Source organism: Falco punctatus (genome assembly GCF_963210335.1).
Source record: "Falco punctatus genome assembly, chromosome: 4".
Taxonomy (NCBI): domain Eukaryota; kingdom Metazoa; phylum Chordata; class Aves; order Falconiformes; family Falconidae; genus Falco; species Falco punctatus.
This window is the reverse complement of record NC_137583.1, coordinates 3,178,338-3,200,614: the sequence shown is the minus strand read 5'-3', so window position 1 is coordinate 3,200,614 and position 22,277 is coordinate 3,178,338. Positions and strand designations below refer to the sequence as shown.

Here is a 22,277-nt window from a genome sequence, read left to right as displayed (position 1 = left end):
TTCAGAGGCTGGCTTGTGTTGTTGAAGCTCTTACTAAATAAACTTGCCATTCTTATGCTGTTGATATCTTTTGCTTCCCACGTCATCTATCTGAAGAAAATTATCAGTCTGCTCCTCAACCATAAGCTTCTACCTGATGCAGGCCTTTAGGTGGTTGAACTAAATAAAATCCCATAAACTTTTGAGAATGTGGGGTTCAAAGATTGACTTAAGCTGGTACACGCTTTTACAGAAAGAGTTCTGTGACATGCATGGAGAGATGAATGAAAGTATTTTTTCCAAATGAAAAAGCAGAAAATATTGTAAGGAGCAACCCAGAAAACACTCATTAAGAAAATGTAACTGCCATTTTTTATTTCCTCTGACAGTTCTTGCACAGTTTCACCATTGAGTTTCAACACCACCAAGTTTTCCCAGAGCCTGCAGAACAGACTGATGTACCCTGGCAGTATCGAGCACACATGTATGTGGCTAATCTTCTTGCACTAGGACATGACCCGCTGCTGTGTGTATTTTACGTGCAAGCTTTTTTCTGACATTGGCCCATAGTTTTCTCTGTGTGATCATAAATAGTTTTTACAGTATTTTCCAGTGACTCAGTATAAAACGTTTGTTGCATGTGCCAAGTTTGACTTCAAAAAGATGTTAATATGGCTGAACAATAAAAGCTGCACGTGACCCATCACATGACTTGGTGGAATGTAAGAGGAAACGTCTGCCAGAGGTGTTTGTGTGGGCATTGCAATTGAGTACAAATTAATCATGTTATAGCTGCCTCTGAATCTTTCCAGTAACCCCTCTGACCTTCTGGCTGTTTTCATGGAAGCCTCTTTGCTCTTTCCTTGTACTGTCTGGTTTTCCATCTTGCTTGTTAGAAAATTTAAGGAAAGTTTGGAGTGTCCCTTTAACCTCATTTTTTTATCATTCTCTTTTCTGGATGTTTTCCCCCTGTAAGCAATTCAGAGTGCTTTACAGACTTGAAACAGTTCAGACTCCTGCACCGTTACTTTTAGTTTCCATTCCAGCGGTGACTTACCTTTCTAGATCATGTTCTGTTCACCCCAATATATGCAGTAGCCTGACTTGCTCTGCAGATGTGAACACTGACAGGCTTCACTCTGTTTCACCAGTTTCGTTTGACTTTCTCAGAGTAAGATTATTGTGCCTTCAAGCACACAGATTCTGTGTTGCCATCTATATAGTGTACTTTTGAGCTAGAAGTGAACCCTTAGTTCTGGGGCCTGATTAACAATGATAGGTTTGAGTTTCTGGTGTGCATTGATGTGTCTGAGTTCTGCCGTTTTAGTGAAACTATCTTCCAAGAAAAGTGCCCTCTGTAGTAGCAGTCTCTTCTAAAGACAGACCGCATACCCTGCAGAGCCTTTTTGAGATTGAGCCGTTCGCATCTTCTGTCTTTTGGTCTTCACAGTTGGCAGAAACAATTCTTCACTTAACACATTTTTCTAGTGTGTTGTGCAGGTTTTTCCAAAGGCAACCAGGGTTACTGGCATTCTTTGAAGAGAAGGGTTAGGGGGAGATGGCTGAATCAGATAAATCTTAAATGTTTGGTTACTTCTGTGTCCTTTCCAAGAAATGTGCTGTTCCCCGGACAGGCTGTTAGACAGTAGTTAGAACAGGGATGGCAGTGATGTTGCATTGTAGGCCATAGGACCTGAAAGTTTCTCCTCTTTGGCTGATGAGATTGGCAGGTGGCTGAATATTTTTTGTCCTCAATCCTTGAAAATTTAAGTTAAAGCTGATGGGAGTTGCGGTCGCTTGTTGGTTTCCACCTAGATTGAGTTGAGCTAAACTTTGAAGAGACGAAATGGGTTTATGTTTATGCTCCAGAAATCATGGTGCATTTTTTAGGAAACTTTTTGTAATTACTGCGATATTCAGTTACACCTAGACACTTGTTACTGTGGTGGTACTGAAATGCTGGAACCTTCTATTATTCTAGCTCCACTTTTTGAGCTGTTAGTGATTTTTTAAAAAAAGTTTATTTAATTTTCCAAACAGGCTAATTAATATTTACAGCTATCTCAGCAGAATGAATGAGATCACTTATCATTTCAGAATTTTTCCAGATATTTATTATATGTTAAGATTTCATTGTTTTCATCTCAAGTATGGCCTCACATAAAACCTCTTCCAGAAATTATGGTACTGTAAAATGAACTATCAGGTGTACCACACAACATGAGAACCTAAATGTAGGAGGTTTGGAGCTGAGTGGGCAGGCGGTACAAGTGCAGAGCAGAGCAATTATTGGGTGAGTTCTGGGGTAAATTTTTTTTTTCTTCCTAGTCTTTTTTTGAAGTTGAAGTACAGGTTTTGATTTTTACAGGTAACCAGCAGCCTGTACCTATTGCAGTAAGGTAACTTTGCCATCATTCCTGGATTGTATATGTATGCATGTGTTCCAGCAGTGACATAGTTTTTCACTGATATAAATCCCTGAGATTTACTTAGGGATGGAACGAGTGATTGCTGTTATAAAAGCAACCAGTGCTGCCTTTTAAAACAATGCTATGAATGCTGGAGCAAAGATGGCCAAACATTAAAAAAAAAAAAAAAAAAGTCCTGTGAGAAAAATAAGTAGGATCTGAGATCGTGTTAATTGATTTTACTGTACATTAGATTTAGATTTCAGTTTTGTGGGTTTGGCTTTTGACTAAGGTCTTACATCATGCGGTTCTTTTGCATTCTTTCATACTTGTGAATATTAAGCCCTCAGGAAGGGAAGCTCTTCTGTATCTGAGTATTTTTGCTTGGTGCAGGCAAGCAGGCAGTAATGGGGCACTCCTTTATGTGTTTCACAGCTTATTAGTAATTTATTTCTTTTACTGTGGAATCTGTTCTCCTGGTTGATTACGTTTGCAAGTAACTATCTGGTCCAAGATTTTATCTCTGAAAATCTTGTTTTGGTGAGGATAAATATAGAAGGTCTGACCTATTTTTTGTTCATATGTAAGATTATCCTGTTTCTTGTTAGTGTATCCTATTTCTTGTTAGTTATATTTTCAGTGGTTTTATTTTGACTTCCCATCTCAAGGGTCTTTCCATTGGGCGTAGTAGTAAGCTGGAAAAAAAAACCAAATTCATGAACTGAATTTTTTTTAAGGGAAGGAACTGCAGAATTCTGATTAGAGGAGTGGAGAGAGCAGGGAAAAATAGGTATGGTCAGTGCTTGCGTACTTCTGACTCTGAAAGAACCTGCGTAAATAATGGTACTTAATTCTCCAAACTGGGCCTGATGTTCAAATTGAAAAATTAAAAAGAACAAAATCTCTTTTCTGGGAAGGTCAAGTTTAATTAATTATTGGTGGCTGGAGAACCTTTGAGGCAGTGCTTAAAGTCCTGGGTGCCTTTGCTGAGTTGTTTCTAGCCTGAGGCAGAAAGTGAAGACTTAGCCACCTGCTTCTTCCCTTGTTAACCACACTTGAATGGGGGAAGAAGTGGAGGATTTGCCAGCTACAGACCTCAGTTAAAGAACTACTTTTTGGCCAGCTGGCTGGCAAACTGCTGTTCCGGACTCCTCCAGAACCATAGCAGGAGGCATAGCTGCTGAGGTGCTGCCTCCAGAAAGGTGCTAATGGAATGTCAGTTGTCAGTTTTAGCTGTGCATTGGTCTGAAAACCGTATCTGAAATCCAGGTTCTGTGTAGAAGAGATTCTTGCAAAAAAAATAAACTCTTGCAGGTTGCCTACTTAAAAGTTTTTTGGGACAGAGTACTAAGCCATAAAAGGAAAAGCCTGCTCCAAGTAACTGGGAAACATAAAGTTAATAAAATGGGATGGAAAAGGGTTATGTATTTAGGTGGCAGCCATTCAAAGTAGATGCGGTTTGAAGAGTGCATCGGGTTGTTTGGAGTATTTTTTCATGTTACAAATACTTCAGATAATTGGCTGACACTCAAAGAGCAAACTGCTAATACTTTAAGGTTTTGCTTGGGGTTTTTTTTAGTGGATTTGGATTGCTTAAAAAATTCTGAAGAAAGAACACTTAGGATCTTACCCTCTGGATATATATTGTCGTATTTTGAAATGTCACCTTATATTCTTGTTTTCCCACCTCACACTAACAGAACTAATGTTATGCAAGTAGATACTTTCGCAGGAAATGATCCCCATCATGTGGAGAAGATAGTTTATATCAGTGGATTATAAATCCTTCAGTAGTCTTTAACAAAAGCATTTGTCTTCTTTCAGACTTAAAGTTTGTGAACAAATACAGTAAAAGATGTTAGAAAGCAAATATTATAAAGATGCTGAAAATACTTAAATCATATTTGAACTAGGTTACACAAATGAAAGTTTACTCTTTGCATTGTGCTTGTCTAAAGAAAACATCTTGCATGATAATTAAAAAGCACTGTAAGTGGATACTTGTTCTTTCTGCAAGTGAAACACACTCCTACAGTAGAACCATCTCAAGATAAAGCTTTATTTCTGCCAAAGGGAGTGTGAAACGTCTGTGATTTCTTCACTTAGAGGTACAGTAATACTTTTGGCATCTGTTCCTTAAGGATCTGCAGGCTGGAATTGAGTGCAAGCAAAACTGTCCCCTTCAGTGGGCCTCTTTTTTTTTTCCTTTTCCTTAAGCAGCTGGCAGAGTTAGTTTGTTCCTGTAGGATGAGTGTGAATTACCACCACGCTGTGCCAGTGAACAGAACAGCCGCATTTAAAGGTTGTACAACAACAACAAAAACAGAAACAAAAAAAAATTAAGGACAGCGCATTTGAGCTACCTTTTGAATTGTTTCCCAAGGAGAACTGAAACATTGCTTTCAATTAACAGACATTATTTAGAACCAAACTGAAGCAGACTTTCAGCTAGCAGTCAGGATGTGTGTGGTTTTGGTATGACATCCATCTGAGCACATGATGCTTGGTAAGTGCTGGAGCCTCAGTTATGATTCATTGGGGAGAAACACGGAAAACAACGTCTGTTTTTCAAGTGTTAGAGAAATGAATTGAAGGTTGGAATCATGTATAATTTTGCTAAAATAAACCCACAAGTAGCTTGAATACCTCTGTTAGAGGGAAGTAAGGGTGATGGGTATGGCTGATGTAATGGCATCTCCCTGCCTGATGCTTGCTTAGGTGCTCACCGATATTAATTACTAACTGTTTTTTAAGCCAGTGGAGTTGCACTGACATTTTCACCACTGAAGATGAAGTCCAGAGTTAAGTTGCATATGCCGATTTTTAAGACAAAGTGGAATTGAGGGATGGTAAAGCCATTTGGATGGCTGGATTTATTTGTAGCGTATATTTTGAAGTTATTTTTCAAACATGGTCAGAAATCCTTCCTTGTAATTTTCTGTGCTTATGTTTGAACTAAGGGATGCATCTCTCTGCTTGCTCAATGCATGTGGAATCTTTAAAGTAATTGACTTTCGTGAAATATAATTATCTTCAAACACATGCAATTTTGATTGCTCCTTCTGACAAAGCACCTAATACCAAAACAAGAGTGACTTCCCTCAATAATACTAAAAAAAATTGTAACAAGCTTCTGGTTGCTAATAGAAAATTATTTTGTAAAATTACATTTCGAACTAAAATTATTTAATAATGTCAAATTTATGAGGACTGTATAAATAATTTGATGTACAGTTGTTTTACAAGTGGAGTTGGATATGTGTAGGATTTGCTATTTATATTTAGTAGGAGCGACTCTGAAGTGCTGGTATATTTTCACAAGGGCAGAGCTATCGCGTTACTGTTCTACACAGTGCTGTAAAATTTTCAGCTGGGCTCAGAAAAAATAATCTCTGATATGGAAGTAGAAGCTTCAGGTATTTTCATTGTTTTGCCAAGACCCTGTCGTTGAAGGTACATGAACTGAGGAGAGGATTGCTGAGGAGTAGAGTATAAACAGTTTCCTGCCTGGCAGAGGAGTTGTTCTAATTTAGGAAGAGAGAATTACTTGCCTTCAGAAAGGGCTAGGGTGTGGCCTTCTGAGATTACTGAAATAAATCAATAATTTTAGGTTATCTTTAGGCAAGGTCTAAGACGCTGTCTTCCCGGCATCTGACGGACCCCATTTCCCAGTTTCTTGATCCCCTCTTCCAAGAATATTTGCATAAAAGTTTTGTTGGGTTGTTTGGGATGTTTTTTGGTTGGGTTTTTTTGGCACCAAAACTACCAGTTCATTTACATTTAGGGCTGTGACTTTTTGTCTAGAGTGAGGATGAGAAGTGAAATAGGTGCTGTTGTAAAAATGGAAAATTTCTTTCATCACGGATCACTTGACAGGCCCCCCCCCCGCCCCCCCCCCCCCCAGTAAATGCAGCACTAAGTTGTTGAAATCTGAGTTCTAAGAACAAAAACCCAAAAAACTGGTGTAGCTACGTTTTTTGTTCCATTTTACAAGTATTTTTGGTGGACGAAACAAAAGGTTTTACTTTGAAAGTCAGCCTGTGCTTATTAAAACAGAATATAACCATTCTGAACAGGGATTATTTTTTTTTTCTTTGAGGCAGTGAAAAATAGGAACCTACTGGAACTGTATGTGGTTTTGCAGCCTCCAACTGGTTATTTAAATTGTAGTAGACCAGATAATATTTAATTGAACAGTAAGATTTTGGCTTGCAGCCGCCAAAGATCCTGCATTACAGCAAGAAGAATGAGCCATCTCTACACAGCATTGCCTTTATCCCTGGAACAATGATTTTAGTGATGTCTTTTCATGTTGTTATTTCCCAGGCTATCTAATGGCTGGTGTCCAGGTACAGAAACAGTCTGCAAAGGCATACTATTTATGAAGTTCCATGCTTGCTTCCGAAGGAGTGGTGAAGGGTTATTTTGTTATGTTCAGTAGCTGTTTCAGGACTGTAATTCAAGATGAGGCTACTGTACTTTAAATATAGTCTGTTGTGCAGCCATTAAGTCACACATTTGCATCAGTCATTAGCTCACAGCACTGCAATTCTAAACTTCTTTCTTCTGAACGCTGATCCTGCGAAGTAGTCTTGTGAATTGAAATGGTACCAAAGCTGGCAAAAGATTGAAATGCAGCGCTGTGAGAATGTATTTCCTGGTTTGTGTGCTGCTTTATTGTGTCTAAATCTGGCCTGTAAGGAAGGACAGAAGAAAGACATGATTTCCAGAGAACATCTTGAGCACCAGCTGTGAAACCTTAAAGGTTAGATTTTTATGGTAGATGCTGCTGATCTGCAACTACTAATTTGCAATTAGTTAAAAAGGGAGAAGCGATGGGGGCGGGGGGTGGTGGTGGTGGTGTGTCCAAACAGTTAAAAATGATACTGTTACTCTGTCGGCTGTTCCCTCCTAAGCATGTCAAGGGAATTTGGCATAGAGAATAAACTGTGTCCTGAGGTTCTCAAGTCACTGGTTGCCTGGTACGATATTAACCCTAATTTTGCTGTGATAAATGAGTTTTTGATTTGGGCAGCAATAGCAGATTTCTATATGACCAAGTGGCTCTTGAGCAAGCTGAAGAATAGCATGAAAGAATTGTGATTAGATCAGCAAAGGTCCTGTTCCTGAATGCAGCAGAGATAGGTTCCCTCATCTCAAGAAAGTTTATAGCTTTTTTAGTTCTTGCGTGGGGGGGGGGGGGGGGGGGGGGGGCGGGCACAAGGTTGGCAAAGGTACGGGAACGGTGTTTGTTTGAAGAAAGTAGTACCCTGGGTAAAAAAGGCTGTTGAATAGAGAGATGAACTCGGGAGTGACATGAAGATAAGCAGGGAGTGATGGCTTTGTCTCTCACCTAATACTAGATCTAGGGTGATAGCAGACCACACTAGATTTTAGGTTAAAATTAACAAAGTATGTAAACTGTGGAACCTGTTGCCATAGGATGCTGTTGAGGCTAAAAGTTTACATGGTCTCAAAAGGTACTTAAACAAACACCATGCAGAACTGTGAGCACCCTGCCTGCCGGGGTGGGATGGCGGCAGAGCACGGCCGCAGTGTTCTCCAAGGCGGGCTGGCAGCGGCAGGGGGGGACCTGCCGTGCTGGGAGGCAGTGCTGTGGTACTGAGGGATGGATGTGAGCACCAGTGGTCTGATTTTATGTGATACCGAGAAAGCAACCCCAAGGCAGAGGAATCTTACTGTCTGTTTTTAACTAACATAAAACAACAAGTAACCATTGATAAATCTAAATAAAGATTTAATTTCTATAAACCTACAAGGTTTTTTCTGTAGCATTTTGATAAGCTTTGGGGCGCCTTATTTCCCTCTGTTGGCAGGGCTTTTTTTTTCCCCTCAGCTGTTAGCCTTCCTTTGCAGGCGAGTTTCTCAGATGCTGAAATGGACTGTAGCTTCTTGGAGTTGCAACTTCAATATTGAATACTCTTCATACATCTTAATTTCTAGTACTACAGAAAACATTTTTCTATTCCTTTACTGTCTCTGTGTAATACTCATTACGGCATTTGTAAAGATTACTCCTTAATATTAATTTCCTATGATACACTTAAAAAAAGTGGGGAACAAAATGCCTTGGATTTTACCCGCTTACATGCAGATACAATAGGACATTTCATTATTACTTCAAGAATCTTCTGAATACAGAATGTATTTTCCATAGAACCAGCTTTCTCCTCCAGTGCTTTTGTACTTGAAAGGTAGACTGGGTTTGCTCTTTCACACTAAGGCACTAGGTGTTCCAGCGTGTTAACTCTTACAATACTGGTGTGTTCTCACACTTACCTAGGGAAGTGGTTATGAACAACTGCCTTCACCAATATGAGTGAAGTACCTTTCCTTTGATGCACTGGTTTGCCTTTAATGACAATTATATAGCTGTATGGAAATGAAATACCCCTGTCTCATACAGAAGTACAAAATAGGTATTATTTTAATTGCAGTGAGTGATAGGTTAATTATGTGAGTACATCTTAGATTTACTGTTCAGTAGTAGTTTGAAATTACCCTTTTTAAAGAAGAGTTGTAATTAAATGATTCTGAGTTAAGTGCAGTGTATTTTGCTTTTCCTTCATTTTCTGCTCTGAAGATTTTGCTTCCTTCCTTGACTCATTGCATTTTGCTGAAATCAACCATGTCTTTTGAGTAAAATAAACTTCTATTGGGCTGCAGCAATGCTCAAAGAATATTGCAGTGTTAGGAGACAGAGTGGGATTAATAGTATGTTAAACGAGGTGTCTGATCTTAACAAAGTTGTTACTTGGTGCATTTAGATCAGTATCTGAAGAAATTCTAGGCTGAAGAAAAATGTTGGTTGCCAGAGCTTGCAAATGTCAATGATTGGTGTGTCTTTGCAGGGTGGTGGCTGGAGAGACCAGGAGTAATACCTCACTGAGGGATTTTAGACTCCTCACAAACCCAGCAAAATGCATTGGCACGTGTTTCCTAAAGGGATTTAATGTTGCATATCTCGTTATAGCTTGTAACAATAGTAAGTCCTTTGGCCTTTTTTCTTTCATGTATTAGAAACAAGACTGCCAATGGAGATTATCGGAAGGAGCACAGAGAGAGGAGTCGCAGCCCAATAGAGAGGGCTGCTGCCCCAACAATGAGCCTTCATGCCAATCACATGTATGCCTCAATCCCAAGCTTGACCATGGATCAACCTCTAGCACTGACCAAAAACAGCATGGATGCAACCCGAACAGTTGGCATCACACCTACACTGACTTCTGTGGAACGGCAGCAGGTACTGGCTTCTAGGCTGACAAGAAACTCTGGGTGGTTGTAGGAATCCTTGCTGTAGGCACAGTGAGGACTTCCCAGATGTAAGCAGAATGTATTGTGAATTACAATAGGTAGGCGATGCTATTCTTCAGCAAAATGTATTTTAAAAATGCACAATGAATGTCGCAGCTCATTGTGTTTAATGTAAATAAATTGCTGATGTTTAAATGTGTCCGTCACAGATTTCTTGTCCTGCCTGATTTTTCTGATGCTTTGCTAAGCCTGTGAATGCATGTGTTTTAATTGGGAATGCAGAGTCTGTGGTTGAGCGAAGCTCCGGGAGCTGCTAGGCAATGACTGATGCAGTTCGCAGGTAAAGAGGGTATTCATCTGTGCTGTTCCTGGCGGTCAGTGCTACCTCCCTCCCCTCCGTGCCTGCACTCTCCTGCCAGGAGCGCTGAAGAAGAGATGCAAGGCATAAAGAGTGTAAAGGAGAATTTTGCACGGAGTTGTCCAGGTGAACAAGCTGGAATGACCTGAAGTTGTTTTAGCCAGCCAAAAGCAGTTATTATGTGGTCAGAGCCATGTTGTATCACTGTTTCATAATGACTTTTCCTAAAGCAGAGTAATGATTTTTGATTATTTTATTCTTTATTTCTGTATGTTGGGAGTGGTTCGTTTAGTTTGGTTTCGGCTGGTTGCTTGGGTGTTGGCTCGCCATCTTGTACATTGTATTTGTTTTCCTTCAGAACTGCTGAAGATGAGCCATCTCTATGCAGGTTATACAGTAACAGTTTTATTGTATGTCGGACTCTCTTTTATCCCTCTCACAAATGGAGAGAGAAAGGAAGATCATTGAGTTGTGATGAGCTGCAGTGTTGAAAAATTAAGCTGGCCCATGCACCCAAGCTCTTCTTCCTTCCTTCCTTCCTACCTTTCTTCCTTCCTTCCTTCCTTCCTTCCTACCTTTCTTCCTTCCTTCCTTCTTCCCCTACTGTCATGACCTGTAAAGGGTAAACAGTTCAAGTGGATGAGCTTTCAGAGGTTGGGATTTTTCCATATGCAGTTTATGAATGCTTCCTTTCACTGGAGCCATATACTAGTTTCCACAGTGGTTGGCTGTGTACACTAGTCTTTTACATTTTGCTCTGCCAAAATGCCTAGCTGTACACTAGTGCTGCTGCTATCTTGCATCATTTGGCAGACAGATTGCAGAGTTATTGTTCTGTGCAGAACGGCTCTTCTTTGCTCTCAGCGTTTGGTGATGACAGAGGAGGAAGGGACAGGCTTCCACTGACGACACTGGTGCCCTTTGATAGTACTGCCGCTGCGTCTCAGCCTAGCAGCTAACATCTCTGACACTCTTCTCTTTTGGCATGTTTGACTTGGGCTGATTCCTGTTGCCCATTACCAGATTCATCTCTCTCTTATTTATTATCTTTGATGTTTTGAACTAGATTACAATCTATTTTCTTAGGAAAATAGGATGTTGAGGTAAGACCTTGCTAAGAGCAGAGAGTAGAAATCTTACAAAAGTGTACTGAAAATAAGAAACCCTAGTTAATGATTTGTCAGGTTGTGTTTTGAGGTTTTTTTTCACCTTAGCATGTTGAATGAGGTTTCATCTTATGCAGTTTCCAATAAAGAGGTAGGAAAAAATACCTTCTTACTTTAGGCAGCATAGGGTTGTTCAGCTGCTCTAGTCGCTGTTACTAAATTCTCAGCTTATCTCAGTATTTTCATATAAATATGTGTAGTCTGCTCAGTGCACCTGTACACACAGAACCGTACCAGGGGATTCTGTTAAGATGCCTTATCCTGCCTCTCAGATCCTTTGGGGTGTTGGTATGTGCGTTCTGGAGACAAGCTTTTTTATTGCCCCTCTCTCTCTCTACTTCCCACCTCTTGCATGTCTAAAATACTCTTCAGAAGAGATAAGCATATATACACTTCTCAAAAACCGCTTCATAGATGTACAAAATCTTGACCCCTGTAAAGAAGAAAAGAAATACTTCCACATGTGAATTGCTTACAGGAAAAAACAAATAATTATTTTTTTTTATTAACTTTTTTTACTTTGCTGTTGGTGCAGTAAGATGTAAAGAGCATCATTCTCATTGTGCCTAGACAGTGTTAAATCTCCTCTTGAAAGCTCATCTCACTTATTTTGGTCTTGCTCTGTGTAGACTGAAGTACCACTAACTATGAAAACTCTTACCTTCTTCACTGACTTTGTATGGCGGTAGAGGTAAAGTAGTGATTTTTGTGGGTTTGCTTCACAGATTTGTAAAATGGCCAAGAAGTTAAAACTGTGTTAGTTACATCAATTCTGTTAATCTTTTGGACACTTAACAATTAATTTGCATTGAGTATACCAAAGTGGACTCCTGGCATCACAAAACATACCAAAGATGCAAGGCAAAAATACTCCCAATAGTTGCGTTGTGTGCCTTCAGCCATCTGGAGAAACTGGGACATTTCTTATCCTAAGGCCTTGTTTAAATGTAACATTTACATAGTAAACAACTATAAAAAGAGTATTTTACATTTACGCTTTGTACAACTTATACATTGTGGAATTAAGATTATGTGAATAGATGTTTTGGGGGAATTTGCATGTGTTGAGAATGACAAAGGATGATGTCTATTAAGTAGTGCTAGAAAGGCAGATGAATTCCAACAGGAATGTACTTGCAATCAAAACTCGCTCAGGAGCTCTTCATATTTTACATCTTATGGGCTTATTGGTTTGTGGGTGAAGTACGGAATACAGAGTCAGGCTGGGAAAACAACTTCTGAATGAAAAATGATGACATTAAAACTTGATTAATACTCGGGTGAAAAATACCTGTAAAATTTGTAAAGCCCTTCTGAGTCCTGGAATCACAAGGCTATATGGCTGTAGAATGAAACAAGTATTTAATGTGTTGACATTTAGTTCTGCATATGTAATGTCTGTGAAGTTGAAACAGTCACTGTAAAATCGCTTTAATGCTTCTAATGATTTGTTTTATACTGCCCATACTATATGGCTGCTTGCCACTTAAATAACTAAGAACCATTATGGAAATGCAATGTGTTTTTCTTTAATCAGATGAAGAAGTAATAGCTGAATATTTTGGGGTTTAATATGCTATATTGAATTGAATAGTTTATGGGTTATTTCACTGCTGGGATTTGGTTCAGTGTGTGTACATCTCAAGTGATTATGCAGCAAACGGCTGCTAATGTGGCTTTGGCCAGCTGCCTTGGGGAGTGACAGATTTCGTGTTTCTTCCGTCTTAGAACCGTCCATCCGTAATCACCTGTGCTTCTGCGAACAACCGGAACTGTAACCTCTCTCACTGCCCCATTGCACACAGTGGCTGCGGTTCAGCAATGCCTGCCTACAGAAGACCCTCTAGCAGTAAGTTACATGTCTGCACTCCTGCCTGCCCGATCAGAATTTGAGAACAAAAATCATCTCACAGGGATAAAAGAGGTGAAACAATAGACACCTCTTTGTATCCTGTCTGCCCAGAGGCGTGCTAGCACAGATCCCCTCTGCAGGCTTTCCAGCCATCAACCCTATGCCACAGTAGAAAGTACCAATTCAAAATATGGGAGAGAGGTGTTCTTTTTTCTTGTTTTGAAAAGCTGCTTTAAAAAAACCAAACACCCCACACAGACAAATAAGTCATTATGTTTATTTCAGTCTGACAGCCAGCAGCCGGCAGATCCAGCCATGCTCTTATTTTAGGAGCTGTAGTTTCCCTAGTCTTTCAGGAGTCACTAGACTTTTATGATTCAGCTTCAGTCACAAAAATCTTTTCCTGCAGATACAAATACTGTTCCAGAGCACATACCCTCCACCTTTCCCTGCGTGGATAACATAAAAAGCTTTGGAGGGCGGTTGCTATAGCAACGCAAGCAGGGAGCTTTAGCTTTCTGCCTTCTGTGCAGTTAGTACTTCTTATGAAGTCTTTTCATGCAGTACTTTCTGGGAAGCCTTGGGATGTTTCTTGCCGCTTTCTCTCACTGTGACCAGGGGCAAACACAGCCCTTTCATTTCATGTCATATACCTACTGATGTATAGCTTTAACACGCATGGCAGCGAGGCTTCATCGACCAGAATGTGTCAATGTAACAATACCAGTATGATGTAGGTAGGAACCTGCAAGTCCATAGGAGGGTGTGTGTGTGTGTGGTTGTTTTTATTCTTATTAAAAACACCACCCCCAAGCGTATTGTTGAAAATTAAAATTAGAAGCTGAAGCAAGAGCCTGGATGATCTGTTACACTCTTTGAAAAATCAATAGTTAGGGATCTAAGATGTTAGAAGTTTTCTAGAAAACTGTTACTTGTCTAATGAGAGCTGGTTCCTTGAGACCCCAGCTGTATTTACATGGACTTTGGAAACGTGGTAAACGTTTTCAGAAAATATTTATCACTTGAACAGGTCTTTTTGTGTGACAGTCACATTTATTTTAGATCAGTCAAGCCGTCCTGTAGCATGAAGGACATTGGCATGGATCCTGACAGTTTTGTTTTTGAAATGTGAAAATCTAATTTAGACACAGATGTCATTTCTCAATTGTAAAACTGCAACTCTCTCATATTTAGGCTGAGGGATTCATTATTCTTGTGCAAAACCTGTCTCCTAAGGTTCTTTGTATCACAGCATTTTAATGCTTGCAGTACCTGACGCAGAGGTAGTGATTAATTTGGTTTTCTGCTTGGCTCCCAGCACAAGTATGTGAAGTCAGATGAAACCCTGAAATCAGCTTCTGGCATGCTGTAATTTAGAATGAACTCTCCTCATGTCTGACTGGTATCAGCAGGCTTGGGAGCTGATTTTAAAGAGCTGTTTCTATCTTTAATTCCGTTTAGGCCTAAATATAAGTTCTATGTGATTGTTTTGGGAGAGGGTTTCCACAGAACCAGAGCTGTAGTTGTTAGTAGCCTGAGGGGGACTAGAATTACACCTAGAATGCTTACCTGTTGCTGGTCACAGAAATGCAAAAATATTTCACTCCATTTATTGCTTTTTTAAAAATTTTAACTCCTTCCATCTTCTTCCCCACCCCCTTTGCTAACAGTTCTGTAATGATGTAAAGAAGTTTTGCATTATGCTGAGATGATAGGAAGAGGGGAGAAAGTACGGGCTCTGAATCCAGCACGTGGTGCCAGGGTTCTGCACTGAAGTAACGTGTCTTCTGCCTCCTTTCCCCCTCTAGCTACCACTGCCTGTGACCCAGTGGTGGAAGAGCACTTCCGCCGAAGCCTTGGCAAGAATTACAAGGAGCCTGAGCCAGTGGCAAACTCTGTGTCCATCACAGGATCAGTCGATGACCACTTTGCCAAAGCACTTGGGGATACATGGCTTCAGATTAAAGCTGCGAAGGACGGAGTCTCCAGCAGTCCTGAGTCTGCTTCACGGCGGGGCCAGTCTTCCCCTTCCTCTCATATGGTCAATCATAATCACTCGCCCTCTGTAGTCTCATGAAGAGAGGACCGTTAACGTTTGTGAATTTGCATGGTTTGACTGAGCTTTGAACAGTGCTTAAAATAGTGTTGGGGGAGGGGAGATTAGTTTTCAACACATGTTTTTTGTGTACTCACGTTTTATTTGTAAAAGGGTGCCCTTAAAGATGATAGCAGGAACTATTTCATAAAGATTCATATGATGTAGCATCCTTTTTTCCTGCCTCAATTACCAAAGAAACCTCTGATGCAAATCTGCTGCCCCTTTAAAAAAAAAAAAATAATGCACGCTAATCCACAAAAGCCATTACACTTAGTTGGTTGACCCAAAATGCTTTTTGCTTTTATTAGCTTCTTGAGACTAGAATTTGTCTGGTTTGCTTACATTGCCCTTTTTTTTTTTTTTTTTTTTTTCCTCTGTGAAGTAATTTTGTATGTATATACTTGAAAAGAACTGTCATGTATGATTTGCACTATTGGAGGAGGACTGAAGTTGCATAGCAACTTTCTGGAAGATGCTAATATTTTGAGGGCAAACTGCTGAAAAAAGGGTTTAAGGATGACATTTCTATCAGTTTGATTTTTCTTAAAGCAAAACAGCTTTGGAAGGGGAAGTCTCATACAGGTTATAGGTCTTTCTCTCTTTAGATTTCAGGTGCTTAGTGCTTGCAACTGGACTGCATAATTTACAGAACACGGGCATTTTTTCCTAAACACTGCAGTTTGTTAGAATAGAGCTGAGGTTGGAGGGTTCAATAGTGCTTAACGATGCATGTTTTATGAAAAATAGCTGGTATCTATTAATGTATAGACAGTAAGAATCATAATACTTATTAGCTTTTCTTCAGAATTAGTTTATTTTTGTCAGTAACAATCCTAGATATACTTACTGCTGGTACAGTTGTACTCTATGATATTTGTATTTGATACTCACTTTAGTAGCAGCCAGCAAAAGAGGACAGCCTCAGGACAGGCCTCAAACGACGCAGTTTAGAGATATATGATGCGTGGTACAGGATGCTATAGCTTTGCACATGACTGAGTAATTGTTTCTGTCTGCAGCACTGTCTGCTTAACAGGAATTTGCTTCCTAAAACTAAGTCTGTGTAATCCACCTTTAACTAGCTGCAGAAACTGCTACCATTACGTATCTTGGCTGGACAACAGATTGTTACAGTTTGTGAAATATGATCTTTAATTTTTTTAAGCTTATTCATAAACCTATGCCAAGTTGCAGCATACATTCCTCCATTAGAAAACTTTATACAGGTATTACTGCATTTATTATCATTTGCTATATTAATAGCTACTAACTAGAAATTAGGCAATAGAGGCAGGCATAAAACCACAGCTGTGCTAGTACTAAGAGCTTCTCTTCTTCTTGTTAAGTGTAACTGCTCTCCCCCATACATTCCATCTTCCCAGTACAGTTGCAACTAGGGCTTTTTTTTATACTGGGTTACCTGAAATGATTGGTTCAGTGTAGAAAGTTAGAAGTAGTTGGAAGATGAACTACACGTGATGTATTATGGACTATGTTACAGTATTGGGTCCATTGTGGCTTTTATTTTATGTTTTTTGGTTTTCTTTTTTTTTTTTTTTTAAAGTTAAGCTATTTAATTTGGAAAAGGTGCAGGGTAGAAAGAGATCGGGAGATTGGCTCTTACTCTTGTTGAGAAGGTGGCTGCTCAATTTTCTTTAAAAAAATTAAAAATACAAAAAAAACACCACACCTAAGCCCCCAGTTTTACACATTTCACTACCATCTTACTGGGTAGTCAACGCTTACTTGCTTTGGCATTCAGTACCCTACTCTCTGTAGGAAGATTGTTAAAAGAACACTTTTTTATATAGGTAACTTTAAGACCATCGTTACGCTGTGCGTAAAGAATGTACAGAGAAATTTGTAGGTATTTTTTGAGGAACAATTAATTTGTTAATGATATGTAGCTATTTAATTTTTCCCTTTCCTTTATTGTAATCATTCATTTTTTTTTGTTTGGAGAAAAAAGTTGATCTTTTTTTGTTGTAGATTTGTCTGTAATACAGTAAAAGTGCAGGAACACAGTTATTCTATGAGAACACTGCATTAGCATTAATAGCCACTAGTTTGTTATTGCTACAGGCTACTGAGCATTATAACAGTAAAATACTAATACTGTAGATGGACTCTGTGGAAAATGTGACTCCTATATTTCTTTGTAAACACAAATAAGATAATGTTTTTAAAGCTAATATTTTCAGTAATAGCTGTTTTACAAGGTTACATTTACTTATCTGAGATAGGTAAATGAATTTGAGGGCAATAAAGATTTAATGTGATATGTCCAGTAAAACATATATTAGACACAATAATGTTGTGAAAGCCAAAGGGTTGGGGGGAGGTGGAAGGAAACTAAACTGAACTCACTGTCATGAGACGTGGTGAAGTTTCTTCACAGAGCCAGGTTATCTACAGTTCGGTTTGAAAGATTCTCTCTGTGTTTGTAAATCTGTAATATACCATTCTTTTGTGGCCTTGTTTCACCTGGAAAAAAAAAAGGTTTGGCAGGCCATCTTTTTTTTTTTTTTTTTTTTTTGTACTTAAAAGTAGCCTTAAAGAACAATAAAGTGCTCTTAAATCACGGGTGTGTACATACTCTTCTGTGGCGCACGGGCAGAGAGGGCATTGGTTTCTGTGCTTTGTGGGCGGGAGGCAGAGACAGGCCCCTGCTCCCCCCGCCTCGCTCAGCACTGCTGCCCGCTGGAGGGGCTGCTTGGGGGCTGGGTTCCCCCACACGTTCAGGCGGCTGTACAGCTGCCAAGGGACAGCAGGGCCGGACGGGAACACCCCGGCTGTGGGAGGACGCCTCTGGCCACTGGGCCAGCCTGGCCACAGGCCCACGGATCGGCTCCTGTGGCATTTGCCCGGTGCTGCTTTCCAGCCGGGGCTGAAGCCGCTGCTCCAGCACAGCTCCCCAGTGCTTTGGGAAACGCCAGCTAGTCAAGTGTTTCTGTACCACTTACGAAAGGCCGGTGTCTTAAGTCTTCTTCCATTTTGTTTTGTCACTCAACTTCTTCAAGTTCTCCCTCGAGGACAGAAGTCATTCCCTAAAGCAGCGGGCGCAGCTGTACCTCGGACGCAGCCAGCCGCAGCCCCGTGTTCCGGGTGAGCAGCGGATCCGCAGCAGATCACCCATTCATTCGACTGGAGACATGAAATCCTTCAAGGTGAACCAGGCAAGAGCCTTCAGCGGGATGTCGGCACTGAATGGAGCAGAGGCGTCGCCAACATTAAGGAGGGAACCCCTAAAAATAACGAGATACCAAGTTCCCTGTCGCATTAGAAGTGCCTAAAGGGTTTGAGAAGCCCAGCAGCCATGACACGCGTGCGCATTGTTGAAGTGAACGGCTATTTTTGGGGTGTGAGAGATTCCATGCGAACAAGTCAAGAATGATTAGTTTAACACATCTGAAAAACATCCCTCTCTAAATACCCATGGAAAGAAGCCTAAATACATGCTTTAAGAGCTTTTGGGAGGGAGGCCAACTACAACAAGCCTCACAAGCCTCTCGGTCTGCTTTCTGAAGGGAGCTGGTTTCCTTTTAGGAAAAAGTCATCCCTACATCAACATTTTGGGGGCCACGTGAAACAGAACAAGCAGCGTTGCTATCTTTCAGGTCAGTAACTTATAGAGTGTTCTATTTTTCTGCATGGTAAAAGGAAAAAATAGAATAATTTTTTTCCCTGTTACAAGATTTCTCTAATTAGCAGTAAGCAGTAATTTTGCGTGAAAGGGTAGCACCGTGGCCTAGACAAACTGGACTGTACGTACGCGTTTCATGTCAAGTCCTACACCATAACGGCTTATCTCTGAGTAAATGAAAGACAACTTCCAGCTACGCGTTTGTAATCTTGCCTCTAGGCACACGCGTTGTTTTTGCTAATTTAATTCAAACCACAATTTTCATTTTAGAAAACAGACCCGACATCACAAATATTCTAGGCATTGAGCTTGGCTCTTCCTGCGTGGTTCTGCGGGTGACCTCCCCTGCAGGGGGTTTCTGTGTATTTCAAGCTGCTTTAGTTGTGAAAGTGAACTATAGGTACAAATACACAGGGAGGCTACGCAGCCAGCGGGCCCGAGCTGGCCGGAACAGTGGTACAGGGGGAGGATACAACTGTGTGTAGCTACGTCAGCACTCTGTCTGCAAACTCCCTAAACCTGTACGAACAGCATCGCTGGTAAGCAGCCACCAAACCCACGCGGCAGGCTGTGCTTACCCGGTAGGGCTGAAGGGACCGTGCGTGATGTTTATTTATTTGCTTTAGAAGTTAAAACACATGAAGCAGCAAAGGGGCTTTATAGCCAGTACCACGCTTGGTTTTGGCATATTGCAGTCAGATGGCTGTCGAGGTTCCTGCCGCTGCTGCAGAGAACGCGGCAGGGAGCTACTGCAGCTGCTCATAAAGCAGCCACCCTGCTACACGCTGTAGCTGAACTGTTAGACTTGAAAACTGGCACACGCACAAAACTTGCAATTGTAACCAGCTCAGCATCGCGGCTTGGGGCTGTAACTGCACCAGTTCAGAAGCTGCTTCACAAGCAGCAGCTCCACTGTCACCGCAGCTGGGCTGAACGCTCCCCGCGGGGCGCAGGGGGCGGCAGCAAACCCTGCTGCTCCTAGGAGGCCAAATCAGTCAACAGAGAAAAGACGTAAAATTATCTTTCAGCCTCGTTCAGAAGCCTTTGTGTGGCAGCGGCGCGAGAAGCGTGCCCTGCTCACGCTGCACTGACTGCTCACGTTCCAGCGGGGCCGCTCCAGCATCCGCACACCGTGCCAGTCCGGCTTGTCGCTTAACGGGACACCCTGGCAAAGCCCAGCAGAAGCATCCCAGGGGTCATTTGTGCGAGCGCTCTACTCACCAGAGCTGGCGCGCTCTGCTCAGCTGAGAGGGACGTTCACCACTGTCTTCAGCTCCTTCTGGAGGACCAGGGAAGGCAGAAGCCCTGGCGTGGGCGCAGGCCCTGGCATGTCACACAGTGTCCCAGCCGGCTCCCCGTCACCCGCAGCTGTTACGCACTCTGTGGTGCTGCAGCCCACTTCACCCCTGAAGGGCCTGTGACAGAAAAGACACCAATTTAATAACTAAAACATGACAACTTAATAATTTTTAACCTCTCCTTCCATGGGAACATTCTGTCCCCCACTGCGGAACAGCTGCCTCAAGCGCATTTCTGGGGTGTAAGACAGCCAAGATAGAGGATGTAACTGCTCACTTTTTACCTGCAGTTACATACAGCTCCGCCGCAGCTGCTGTTCAGCCAAAGCTCTTCCACCTTCCCTTGGCACCCTCCCGTCACCACCCACCAGCCCACGGCGCTATGCGGCTCCATAGGTGCAGGAGAGAGCCCAGCACATGCTCTGGCTCAGCAGCGCGGTCACCTCTGTGCCGCAGAGCCTCCCCTGTGCTTTCACACCCAAGCTGGGTGCGGGGAGGCTCGCGGAGGCAGCACTCCCCACCGAGAGCACCAGCAATGCACCCGTGGGTTTCTCTTCCACTGGCAGGGCACAAGCCTCAGGAGACCAGAAGACCTGGGGAGGTGCCACTCACCTTTGCGTGCGCAGCAAAACCAGGAACAAAACCACTTCAGGATGTGGCCCTCCCGACGGTGCTCAGCCTTCAGTCTTCAATCCTTCTTGACCATAGCGAAGCTCCTGAGCGCGTCCAAGACTAACCCTGCCCAGCCACGGTCCCAGGGGGATGCTGTCACTAGCCTGTCACTCCTGCACAAAAGGAAGGGGAGAGCAAGTCGTTTCATCCTTGATCTAACACCACAGACCCCACTTCTTTCCCCAGTTCTCCAAGACACTGAAAAATTTACAGCAAACTCAGGCATCTTAATGACACCCTCAGCACAGGCTGACAAAAAGCTGCAGAAGAAGCGTAAGTCCACTGTAGAACAGCCATTGCAAAAACAGTGACTAAACTGCAAGACAATAAACTGAACTTCATTTTTAAGTAAAACTTGAGGGACAAATCAGGTCCTGGTACATATTATCTGACAGTAAGACGGTAGAAGGAGCACCCTGCAGCAGCTGGGAATCTTCTGCGGAGCTCTGGAGTTCTTGGTTCAAAGCTACCATTTGAATTCCTCGGTCTTCAGCCTCCTGTAACACAATCCCAGCAGGGATGCGCTGCCGCTGCACGCGGCCACGTTTATCCAGACTGACCGGTGAGCTTGGCATCAGCTTTGATATTTATTTGCAGAGAAGTTTCAAATTTTCCTGCTTCATTCTGCTCAGCAAATCTGCTCATCACATTTACAGAAACCCACAAACCCACAAAGGCGCGTTCCGGGGAGCCGCACTGCTGGGGTGGCACAAGGACCCCTCGCACCCCCCGGCTGGGACAGGGCCATGTCGCCACTGGGGCACAGCACCTGGCCTCCTGCTGACACGCTCAGCATGCCTGAACCTCACTGACGGGATGTTCCCTCTCCTGAGGAGCTCCCACAGCACCAAGCACTGATTTGTAAGGGACAGCTCTGACCGCACTAGCATGGCAGCGTTTGCCAGGGGACCCAGATGCTCCACGGAGACTCCCGTGAGCATCTCTGTACACAGTTTACACTTAACATGGACAACGCTCATCCCAAAGCGGAGCAAGGGCAGCATCTCCGGATACACCCCTCTGGACCAGGGCAGCGTGTGCACCCTGAGGGACACGGTGGACCAGAGCCAGAAGGCCAGACTGTTCCCAGCACACGCTCCTCCCCTGTTGCTCCTTCCTCTGGTGCTGGAAGTAGACAACGTCATACTGAAGGCAGCCTCCGTCCTCCGTCCTCCGTCCTCATCCGACAACAGCATCCCTAACGAACCTTAAATAGGAAAGGCTCATATTTTCCTTTGTGACACAATCAGGAGCCCAATTCATCAAACAACAATGCGCTAACTTAGGGGGTTTAGAGCTGCTAATTGCTGTATCGCTGAAGCATTTATACTCTATTAACATGCCTCTCTGGTAAGAATGGTTGGCATGGGATTAGTCATACACAGATATTCTGATTGACATGCATTTATATTTTAAACGAGTTGGAAAAACCAGAATTTCTTTTTCTATAAGCTACTTTTCAATAATGACAAAGCAGTTACTGACTTTCAGTAAGAACACACTTCATTACATTCACGAGACTGTTTCA

The 22,277-nt window shown here is 42.1% G+C and overlaps 1 protein-coding gene across 9 annotated transcripts in view; it reads left to right on the top strand.

The window, feature by feature from the left end:
• The window catches only part of VGLL4 (vestigial like family member 4), a 110,742-nt gene that overhangs the window by 73,988 nt on the left and 14,477 nt on the right, over nt 1-22,277 (top strand). For 8 of the 9 annotated variants that reach the window (XM_080386190.1, XM_080386188.1, XM_080386192.1 and 5 more), the window contains 3 exons: nt 9,429-9,651; nt 12,915-13,035; nt 14,847-17,429. In XM_080386190.1, the coding sequence (XP_080242316.1) occupies nt 9,429-9,651; nt 12,915-13,035; nt 14,847-15,115 (613 nt within the window). In that variant the 3' untranslated portion in view covers nt 15,116-17,429. Of the gene's footprint in view, nt 1-9,428; nt 9,652-12,914; nt 13,036-14,846; nt 18,754-22,277 lie in introns of those variants that run through there. The other variant, XR_013927926.1, reaches the window with a different exon arrangement.